Raw genomic sequence first — 12,053 nt, 5'->3', positions numbered from 1 at the left:
AAACCCGGCTCTACGATTGTAAACATTTAGCGTGAACCAAAGCTCACCAGGCCATTTAGGGGTGGGCTTGGTGTTTTCTATCGTCTCCAAGAAGAGAATTATATATATATATATAGATAATTTTATTATTTTCATGTTGACCTGAGTATCAGTATCCTATCAGTTATCAGACTTTGGTCTGGTTTTGATTGTGGCAGTTGACTGGCTAGCTTAGCTAATAATAATCTAGATCTAGCTGAATTTTTTAAAATTAATTCTAGACCCTCTTGATTTATTAATGAGTTTAGTCATGCTGCTTACTTAGACTAGGCCTTCTTACTTAGTACCTAGAATAGATTACTAGATCTAAATAATAATTAAGATTAGGCCTAAAAGTTATTTATATTAAAATATATCTGTGTTGAACAGTGACTACTAAAGTTAAATGACTTATGCAAATTACAGTGATAGCCTTATCTAATAATGATCAATGGAAAAGCTACACATATTTATCTTTGCACTTAACAAGTTTTTGAACAGTAATTCTAAACTGCCATTTTTGACTACTGCAGCTTTGAAATTGCTAAAAAGTTATCAGTGCCCATATAGCATTGATTATGCCTGTGTACAGTACCGACATAGGAGGAAATTTTTAAAATGCTCTTCACTTAATCTTAAGCCTCATCATAACAGTTGCAGGAATAGCTTTCTACAACACTACTCACTGAAAAACCCAGCTGCTTTATTCAACAATAACAGTTTGCAGTTTTCTGCTAATACAAGCATGACACCTATAGTTGAAAATCAAGCTGATTTAAAAACTGGGAAGCCTCATACCTTGTTTTGCTATGTATATAACAATTCTGATGGTGTACTTAATCCAGCTGTTTGTACAAGACACACAGAAAATGAAAGTCATTACACTAAACCTGGTAAATATTTTTTGGTACTTACTGTTAAGCTCTAGGCAATGACATGATTTCTTTCCAATCATGTTTATATTTGATTTAGGTAGTATTGATGGTACTGATAGTGTCATTTTTAGCCTTTTTTTTTTCTGCTTTGTGCTTCTAAGAAAATTATTTGGCTAATATATTTTGTTTCTTTACTTAACTAGGTATTATAAATAATAGCTAAGTGGTCATCCATACTTTAAAAAAAAACAACTAGTCAACATTGAGTGTATTGATGAATATTTATTAGGCCTAAATTTACACAAAATGTCATTTTAAAATTAATAAAAATCAAAATAACTGCTAAAAATTTAGCTTCAAATATTATTTTTTAAATTGCAAAAGAATGTGGCCTTTTTAAAGTTATTATATTGCTGGTATTTCTGCCAGTGTTATGTAGGTATTAATCTTAAATTGTAAAGAGCATTAGTTTCTTTTTTTCATACCAGTATTCATATTTGTTTTTCTAAATATAGATTTCAAAGATGTTATACAAAGGAGCACTGCCTGTCTTTTAAGTGGTGGAGTTGTTGCTGTTCCAACAGATACAATTTATGGTATAGCTGGTCTAGCTCAAAATGTTGATGCTGTCAACAGAATTTATGAAATTAAAAAAAGAAACTTTCAGAATCCTGTTGCTATCAGTGTTGCAACTATTGATGATATTTATAGGTTTGGTTAAATAGTTTCTATTCTATGTGCTTTGTTAATTTGTTGATAATATCTTTGCAGCATAAAAAAATAAAATCTACTGCTATCAGTATGTCTCCTCAGTTTATTAATTTAAATACATGCTGGTATGTTACAATTTTGCAGATGGGGAAAAGTAAATATTCCTAAACAGATTTTAACAGAACTCTTGCCAGGTCCAGTAACTGTTGTTTTTGAAAGAAGTCCTGATTTAAATCCTCTTCTCAATCCCAACACAAATTTGGTTGGTATTCGTATACCAAAAAATGACTTTATGCAGGAATTAGTTAAACAATGCAATGGTCCTATTGCCCTGACCAGTGCTAATATCAGCGGAGCAAAAAGTTGTCTAGAAATTGAGGTTTGTGATTTTCATTCTCTTTGGTGAAAAGTAAAGTATTTTTAATCAAATTATTATGTGAACTGTAGAAGTCACAAAAAAAAAAAAAAAAAATCAATGAAGACTGTCTGAATGCAGAAAATATTGAAATGCCACACTTACTGTGGATATGCTGATCAAATGAACAAATTGAGGTTTTGCAGACCTGATAGTAATTTTAATACATATTCTATGAAAGTATAATTCATTAAACAAAATTGATTCTGTTGAAATAGGAGTTTAAAAACTTATGGAACAGCCTTGACCTTATTGTGGATGGAGGAAAGATCAATGATACAGAAGAGTCTCGTCTGGGTTCTACTGTTGTTGACTTGTCAGTATCTGGAAAATTCCGTATTATCAGACCAGGGAGGTTAGTTAAATTAGTTTCTCATAGAATTTTTTTTTCAGAGTTAAGTAAAGTGAATTTCAAACATATTTCAGTACATTTTTTTACTTCATTATTTAATAATTAATTTTAGATTGTATACTTTATTTTATTTACAAAATGTTTGATCAATAAGTAGTTTATCTCCCTTTATAGAAATAAACAACTCACAAGTAGTATCAAAGAAAATTAAAGCTCAAAATCACCACTGGCATGTGTAGAAACAAAAAATAATTTGAAATTTCATGTTTTACCATGGTTAAGAAAATAGACTGAACTTTTATAACTAGAAATAAAAAATCTTAAAAATGGTTTGAGTTTGGTATGCAAATAATATACACTTACCTAACCTAAGTTTTTAAGTACTTTTTGTCTCCACACCATCTGGTTTACAGCTACACAATTTTTACTTTCTAATAATACGGTGTATAGAGGAAGTATTGTAATTGTTCAAAAAATCAAAAGCATGACTTTTATTCACAAATCTTAAGGACCTTGAGTACTGTTTCAGCTAAGTTGACAAAATTTCATATATAAGTATCATATCAAATTTGTAGTTTTCTGGTTTCTGACTGGTTTCTGTCAAATTTTGAATGATTTACAATGACCTGGTGATTTCTCTGGCTATTATGGGTTAATGGTAGATCACTCCTGCTTTATTTAGTTCAATTTTTTGTCTTAGGCTTAAATTCTTAAACTAACTAAAGGCATGGGGTCACACATAGGCTAGCCGATAACTGGCTTAAAATGATCCTTCTATTACTGATATCAACCACTTTAAGTCTCAACCACTTTAAGTCTCACACAGCTTTTCTTCCATCCCACCTTACTACAGCAACCCTTTGTGCCATTGGTTAGTTCCTGGCTCGACTGAGGGGACTCTTCTATCATTGAGTTAAACCCCTTGACTCAGGCATAGACTTGTTTAGTCTGCATATCTAGCACATTGGGCCACCTGCAGTGGTTTGACCTGTGAGTGTTGGTCTCAGTATTGGTTTTATGGTTGTGAACATCATTAGGTGATGGGGCGGGCCATTGTGTGACACTGTAGCATTGATAGTGATTCTTTGTTTGCTTGCATTCTGATAAGGTTGACATTAATTATTTGAGACTATTTTAGGCTTACAATTAAGACATAGTTTGATAGTGCTTTATGAGTAATAGCATCTCTGCAACTTTAACCACAAAATGCTTTTTGGTGAGGTATTTTTGACCACCCTTGAACCACTATGCCCAACCTTGTCTCTACAGTCTTTTCTTTTCAATCTCTGAACATAACTGGATTAGGCCAGATTTTGCCACATGCATCTTCTTTCTCATTGCCTCTTCCCAGATCTGTCTTGGGTACCTATTGGAACACTCTATCCTATTAGAGCCTCCTATTAGAGCTGCCTAAAATATTTAGAACATATCACCATTGTCTTGCGTGCCATTACCCTCAATGGCATGTATGTTGATTATCATTAATTTATTGTTGTACATACTTAATCTACTAGCATAAATGACCTTGTAAATATAAAATATTTATAAAATTGAAATCACCATTTAATCTGAGTTAGTTTAGTAGTTCAAGTGTCCCCTGAGCCACAACTTGAATTTTTTAAGTCTATTTTGCCCCTCTTATTCATTATCCTTTTAACTTTATTTTTAGAATTTATCATTATCTCTTATGATAATGATAGTTTATTGTACTTAATTTTTAATGGTACAGTTCAGTATTTTTTTTCACTACTAATGCTATTGAAATTTTTACACATAAATTTTGGAAACCATAAATTACATTTCATTTAATTAAATTTTAAATATTTCAGTGCATACCAAGCCACTAGCTCTTGTTTGAGAAGATTTGGCCTGCAGGAAGTCAAGGATGTTACAGTATCAGAGAGATAGCATAAGCATAACTTCTAGGTACTTTTTATTTGAGAAAATGCTACTGTTACAAATGTTTTACTGTACAAATAAATAGTTCCTTGTTTAAAGATTTCTGATGTAAAAATATGTTATTAAGTGTTGTTGTTAAATACCTTTAATATTTTGTTTTCTATGTTGTTTTCAAAACCTACTAACACTAACAGTCTCCAAAATATATTTTCACCTTTCTTTTTTGTTAAGGCCTACATAATTTGTTTCTGAGAATATTCAACATTATACAAGTCTCATTAATTGATTTAAATTTGTTAAATGGTGGATCCCATTGTTCACTTGATATAATAAACCGGGAGTGATCTCCCCTAAACTTTCTCGAATATTCTTATATAAAATAACAGGGGATGGGAACTCGGGCTATAGACATGATTTTTAATCCATTTTAAATACTTAAAGTTTTAAAAATAGAATAAAATCTCGTAGACAAATTAATTGCACACCAAGTGAACGCGAAATAAAAAAGCGCATAATAGTGCGCAATATTATTATTACTTTTAAAATTTACATTAGTTTTTTGAGAAATCGGAAGTAGCGTAAAGTACTACTTCCAGTCAACGGAAATGACTCAAAATTTAATAGAAGGTAGAGAATTAGATCTTTTACTTACGTATGAAATTTCATGTATCTATCTGAAATAGTACTCAAGTTATAGGCTTTTGAAAAATTCAAAGTAGAAAAAGTACCACTTCCGGTTATCGGAAATCGCTCAAAAGTTGATACGGATCTACGATTTTGATTAAATACTTATATATGAAATTTCATCAACCTAGCTGTAACGGTACTCAAGTTATCGTGTTTACACACGGACACACACACACACAGACACACAGACACACAGACATACAGACAAGATTGCAAAATTATGTTTTTCCGTATCAGTGAGATGCAAAACGTCGAGATTTGCAAAAATCTCGATTTTTTTTTTTTGCACGATTACAAGACTTTCTCTATACTTCGTATATACGAGAAAGTAAAAATTGTAAATTATGACTGAAAAATATGATTTTTATATTATTTGATTGAAATTTTATAAAACCTAATCATATATACAAGTAACATTTTTGTTACTGTGTATATAGGCTTATACTTGACAAGTTTTAAAATTAAATATATACTGTTCTGACTTTAATTATATTACATTTTTTTTTTTTAATTTTTAAGTGGGTCAACTGCATTAGTTATCAATTATTAACTGAACAATAAATTGACTCAATGTATACAATTTGATTAAAAATTTTATTTTTCAATATTTCTTTAGTTTGCCTTTTTAAAGAAAAGTGAATATTTACCCTTCAGACTTCTTTATATTCCTCTAAATTCAGCCATGTGACTTCTTAAATTGCGAGTCCTAGACCTCCCTGTTAGGTTGTTATCCAAGTTGTTTCTAGTGTGATGCATGTCTTGGTATTGCATTGCTCTATCATAGGGATTAAATCGTCTAAAACCTCTCCTTCTCTGGACTATATTGTTTCGAAGCACAGGTGGATTTTGGTAACCTCCAGTGGGGAGTTCATAAAAATTATCCTAAAAAAACAAATGTGTAACCTTGGATCTGGATCATTACAATAGTAGACAGGATCTACTCCTTGTTTTATCAAATTTACTAACTTGCATACACCCGTGTTATTAGTTAAGGATCAAATTTAAAGTCCCCTAATAAACTAAATAAAAACTCCCTTTATTATGCTTGTCCATTTCTTATAATCTTCTGGGAGGAATCTAAAATACCTGATTATTCCCATACTGAGCATTGAACACACCTTCCAATGCCAAAAATTGCACCCTCATCAGTCTCATCTGGTGTCCATGTATGAATGGATTAAACAAAAGAGGAGCAGTCTCATAATCACCATGGCATGATGCATTACTGAAAGTTATCACACACAAAAATCAGGGCCTGAATTTAACACAATTGCTTAATGAACTACATCTTCTAAGTTTATACGCATGTTCAAACAGAATAGCTTTAAGAAACAAATGTTCATGTTTCTAGTGGGATCATTGCACTTGGCAGGTAGACCCTCAAGCAAGGGGTGCAGTCAGTGTTTCTTTCAGACTATTACTCCGGGGTGGGGGGCACTTGAATTCTATTTCATTCGGAGCTCCCCCAAAGAGGTTCATGGAGAGGGGTAGCACCAATACAAAAAATACGGAATGGTGGGGGCGACACTCACAGCAGCAGCACCGGGTGAGACCCGACCTAGTGACGCTACTGTCGTCATTAGTCGTCAAACCTCTCAGACCAAAGCCTTATGTGTGAGCACAGAATGCCGGCTCAACTATAACACCGCTAGCGCGCGTGCAATAAAATATGTGCACGATTCTATAGCTTTATGAGGAAGTTCCATAAGTCCATAATGTTTTGTTCCGCTTTTTATCACATCTTACAAATTGTAATTCTGGTCGGTGGTAGAGCTTACAGCTACTAACCAGAAAACCTCCAGTTCGGATCCCCGTAGGACGTCCTTGAGTCCACCCAACTCACGTTAGGGAAACATAGGCATAGTGCTGACCACACTATCCCTCATATGGCGAGGTCATTGAAACATGAACTCTGCTTCATTAGCCCCACTCGTCTTAAGCACGCATGTTGTTATAAAAAGAAATATAGATCTATATTGTCCTTTATCTGAATGGTTATTTCACCCACCCACACCATCCCTGGAAAATTCCTAAAAGTGCCCGTGCACATTCAAACCTCTATTTCCTTTCCGTCACGCTTTGCTGAGTTTCCGCTTAAATGGCAATGTTCGCCCCCGATAAATATTCAACTTTTAAAAATTCTCTGACACGCGAGAATATCTCGGCGCTCTGCAATGTCTACATGTAAACTCAGCCATTCGTCAGTTAAGTCACGTGGTGATGACGTTTGTGAATCATTACCGCACCACAAGGTCATGCGCTACATTATTTACTACCCTACAAGGGTAGATCTATTTTTGGGACACAGCGTACTGGATACAACCAGACGAATTTTAACAAGGGAACTTTTAAACACCACCAGCCCACATTAACCAGGCCTGCAACAATAGTCCGACGAACGAGATTACGTCACAGAGTCCACCTAGCTCTGATGGGTACCTGTCTCACGTTAGGGGACCAAAGTGCTAACCACACTATCCCCCCCCCCCCCTTCTAGGCATCTCTCCGAAGAAAAACTTCCGCCTCCCCCCCCCCCCCCCCCCCCCAGAGGCGTAGCGACCCTTGCCGGCGCCCGGGGACAAACTTTCGATTTGCACCCCCCCCTCGAACTTTTCATTTGCACCCCCCCTCAAACTTTCAATTTGGCGCCCCCCCTAAGGTCGGCGCCCGGGGACGTTTGTCCCTCCCCCCGCCCCCCCCCCCTCTCGCTACGCCTCTGCTCCCCCCCCCCCTCCAACGAAATGGAATTATATAGAACATATATACGTTAACAGTGTCCACCCCCTCTCCCCGGAAATTTTAATCCGTTCCCCGAAAATTTAAATTCCCCCCCCCCCCCCCCCCGGAGAAAAAAGTCTAGAAGAAACACTGCCCCCCCCCCCCCCCCGTATGCCGAGATAGCTGAAAAGATTAACTCTACTTCATCTGCCCTATGTGTAATGAAAAGACGTTGATGATCATTAAAAAGTATTTGTCGAGCTAAATTTTAATTACATGAACCTATACGGTGCGACGTTTTATAATTCCTAATTTATTACGATTGTCGTTTTCTGTTGTGCGAGTGTGATACATAAACATGTGCATAAACTTCCCCATTCGAACCTGACGGCCCTTTATTTTCCATAATTTGAGTTAAGTACCCTTCAGAGCTGGGTAGACTCAGGCAAGTTTTACTGACTCGAACTCTGATTCTAATTCCAGATATTCGGGTTAGCAGTCTAGCGCTCTACCTCTAGGCCACGACGTCTCTTAAATGCATGCACCGAATTTAAACTGACTCCGGATCAAATAAAAACGAGATGTTTTGCACCGATACACCGTCAGATATGAGATATCATATTCATACCTGTCGACTGTCGACATGGATGATTTTCTCATGCTGAGGTTAGACTTGCGTCGCTTGAGTGAATTGAGTGCTTTGAGGATAGACAGCGTTGGCTCGACACACTCCAGCCATACCGACTCAGGTAGTCCATCAATCAAGGGCTGCATCAGATACTTGCCCGTAAACAAGCCGACGTAGTTCTCTTTCTTATCATCGTCCCAGTCCTGAAAGCTTTCCTAAAATAAATGTTTTAGTTTTAGTGTTATACGTTGTAATGTAAAGGTCCATAAATGACATCGAGATTTTACCCCTAAACTCCCTTAAATCAAGTCTAGGAGTACAAACGAAACAAAAAGGGTGGGAATTCGGAATTATGTGACGATAAGTAACGACACAAGTTTGCCTTTTCAAAAAATGTTAGAATATTAGTCGTTTTTAAAAGATTGTTAGAAATTAGAAAATATTTTAAAACAGAATTTTGTGTTTTTAAAACGATGCAATTTTGAAGGGGGGAGGGGGGTGTAGGCTAAGGTGGGACGTCTTGTTTGGCTCTTAGTGACGATGGGGAGGGGTAATAATCATCAGATAAGCTTGACGTCATGAGTCGATGTAGTGCAGTTGCTATCTGCAGTGTTTCTTTCTTTTATCGTGAAAACGTCTACCTTCCCACTCCCCTCGCGAAATTTGATATAAAAAGAAAAAAGTCTTAAATTTAAATTGAAAATATATACTTTAAGCAATTAAGATGAAAGCACGATATCCCATAGTAGTTTAGTAACCAGATGAACAAGATACCATTACACTTACACAAAGTGTGAAAAAAAGCTTCCAAACGTAATTAGTTGTAAAAAAAATAATTAAATGTAAGCTACTCCTCACCCAGTACTTTTTTTCTTCTCGGTAGGACATTCGCAGTGCTAAAAGTTCTGAGTTTAAAAAACCGTAACATACAGTTAGAACGGGTGTCTTTGAGATAGGGTTGCTGTTGATTAGATTAGAAAAATTATTTATTTTGTGGTTTGATAAGTAGTTGAAAATCACAGTTTTTAAAAAATAGGAAAGACAGTAAAATCATAGGCCTCCTGCAACGGTTTTCAGACGACATACGTTGATTTCAGTTTCTGGTAGATCCTACAGCTTATGAAACATAAAAAACAACAATCCTGACTTCTGGATATAGACTGAATGCTTTAATATAAGGTCTAAGGTATCCATTTATGTAATCAACTTCATTTACAATTGGTGTTATATGGATCTACCCCCATGTTTATAAGTGTTGAATATGAAAAGTATGTATTAAAGGTATAGGAGTAAGATCTAAATTGTTTGTGTATAGGATAAAGCCTATTATATATATATATATATATATATATATATATATATATATATATATATATATATATATATATATATATATAAAATAATTTTTATTTTCCAAAACACCGGCACTCAAGGTTAAAGTTAAATGTTTTGTGTTTTTGTATCGTAATTTTATGTTAATTTTTAATATGTGATCGTTCACATGGAGCCCCACTTAGTCCACACTCAACCCACTCATCCATAAAATTCATTTCTTTCGGACCATTACCCTGAATGTTGATGTCATTGAATTATTACTCCCCTCCCCCCCTTATAAGGTAGCTTAGGACGGCTTAGGCATCATGCACATCACGAAAAAGGCGAAGTAGTGGTTTGTTATAGAACACTGTTCTTCTGGAGACACGTCAAATCTAAATCTGGACCCCTCGAACCCCCCCCCCCCCTCATTCCTTAGACGCATTGGCCCTTGATTAATATAACCTACCTGTATTTAAGAAGACCTTCATCGTCTAGTACTTGAGTAAAATCATCGGGGTAATAGGAGCCATCATCTTCCATGTCACGATTGTTGTTCACGTCACGGGAGGCGGTAGGCCTACAATTTAGTAGCTGGCTGTTGTCTGTTGGAGCTTGACCATCGTTCACTGGCTGGCATTTAGGGGGATACATTCTGCAATTGGGAGAAATCATTGGATTCAAAACTCAGTTATGTTACTTAGTTGTCTCTCCTCATTGTATCAGTATTTAAACACAAGTGGTCCATACATTACTTATACAGGCTAAATGAAGAGTTAAAAATCCCAACTTTGATGAATTGTTTGAAATGTATAGCTATAAACAATAAATTAGAAGCCAAAGCTGAATGCATAAAACAGAATAACGTTCAATTTTCGTACCTGATTTTTCTCTCTCGTAACTCAGGTGTTCGATAGGACTCAAATACAATATTTATAATTAGGACACTCGCTTGATCCGGCTAATTCCAATTTTTGCTATCACAGAATAGATGGAAATCATTTTAAATTTTAACTAAAAATTTCACGCCGAATCTATCATTTTGCATATGAAGGAGGGGGAGGGGGGATAATCCATTGATTATAACCAGTGCCGGTGCCAGGTTATTTAGCGCCCTAGGCAAAACTTATTAAAAGCGCCCCCCGCAATTGTTTTCGTGCCCCCCCCCCCCCGCATTATCAGAGGAGTAGCGACCCTTCCCGGGGACACACTTTCGATTTCCCCCCCCCCCCCTCAAACTTTCGATTTGCACCCCCCCCCCTCATACTTTCAATTTGTTTTTCCAACCCATTTTGGCGCCCCCCTACGGACAGCGCCCTAGGCGACCGCCTAGTTTGCCTTATAGGTAGCGCCGGCCCTGATTATAACACCTGGAGTAATACCATATTTAAAATTAAAATATGTTGTTCCAGCTGACTTTGTAAATGTTCCTATATGCCGGTCATTTTTTTCTATTTTGAAATGCATGATTACCAACATTTCTAAAAGCATTAGTTATTGCTAGTAGTAGACTCAAAAAGGTACACCATATGATATTGTCCTATAATTTGCCCCTTTTAGGCCCTACTTATTTAGAAAGTAGGCTATACAAATTGCACAATTGCAAATGGAATAGCCTCTAGCTTTACAATATAAGGAGAGCTCATGTTTGACATGCCAGCGCTAGAAATCGCGCCGGTCTGTGAGCTGTACTATCTGGATATATTATATATGATATGTGCGCAATCATCTATATATATATAATTCTCTTCTTGGATACCCTAGAAAACACCAAGCTGTAAGCGCGCCTTGCAGTCCCCTCTCTTCCTCTCTAGGCATATCCCTACCACCCCCACCCCCACATGGTCTGGTGAGCTGAGGTTCACGCTAAATATTTACAATCGTAAAGCCGGGTTTAGTGACAGCTATTAGGGGCAGATAAGTTAGTTTGAAACTATTTTAAACTTAGGAGAAGTAACTAAGAGGAGGCTGCTTTCACGGGGGGTGGGGGTGGTGGGTAGGGGTTGGGGGAAAGGAGGGGGGGGGTATCGTCCTTAACGAGCTACTGATAGTGTTTTAAAGCAAATATTTTCAGTGACAGCAGTGGTACTGTCGAATTCACAAATTATGAATTACTGAAAAGTAGAATATAAAACAACTAAATAGTGGCGTATGATAAGCCGCGGGTCGGCTCGTGTCATACAACTCAATGGCCGAGCGATAGGGAAAGAGATGATGCGGACACCGGATGACAACAGTCAGCTAAGTAGTGAAGTCAGGCCGGCTTGTTCATCACCTATTGCTTTCGATAAACACTGATGGACATGGCGTGGGGTCGACAAGGAAATATCCTGCTCGATTATAGTATAACATCAATGTTGGGTTACACTAAGTTACAGTCTTTTAGAGACTCGACAACACGACGTGTATGCACTGTTACGGAGAAGGCTTAGACTG

At 36.4% G+C, this 12,053-nt stretch overlaps 2 protein-coding genes across 2 annotated transcripts; one reads left to right on the top strand and one right to left on the bottom strand.

Moving 5' to 3' along the window:
- The first annotated feature begins 117 nt into the window (after nucleotides 1–117).
- On the top strand, nucleotides 118–4,597 carry LOC131956995 (threonylcarbamoyl-AMP synthase). The gene is made up of 5 exons (XM_059321688.1): nucleotides 118–911; nucleotides 1,409–1,604; nucleotides 1,749–1,983; nucleotides 2,238–2,374; nucleotides 4,201–4,597. The coding sequence occupies exons 1-5, from the start codon at nucleotides 470–472 to the stop codon at nucleotides 4,277–4,279; spliced, it is 1,089 nt and encodes a 362-aa protein (XP_059177671.1). The 5' UTR covers nucleotides 118–469; the 3' UTR covers nucleotides 4,280–4,597.
- A 937-nt stretch (nucleotides 4,598–5,534) lies between these two features.
- LOC131956996 (uncharacterized) lies at nucleotides 5,535–10,594 on the bottom strand (the record flags this gene model as incomplete). The annotated part of the gene is given in 6 exon segments (XM_059321689.1): nucleotides 5,535–5,839; nucleotides 6,044–6,182; nucleotides 8,304–8,518; nucleotides 9,162–9,264; nucleotides 10,087–10,272; nucleotides 10,499–10,594. Coding segments are annotated over 5 exon segments (864 nt in total). The 3' UTR covers nucleotides 5,535–5,617.
- Between the last annotated feature and the right edge of the window lie 1,459 nt (nucleotides 10,595–12,053).

This window comes from Physella acuta, unplaced genomic scaffold (genome assembly GCF_028476545.2).
Source record: "Physella acuta isolate Inbredline_101_S28 unplaced genomic scaffold, ASM2847654v3 ptg001193l, whole genome shotgun sequence".
In the NCBI taxonomy this organism is placed as follows: domain Eukaryota; kingdom Metazoa; phylum Mollusca; class Gastropoda; family Physidae; genus Physella; species Physella acuta.
This window is presented reverse-complemented; position numbering and strand designations above follow the sequence as displayed.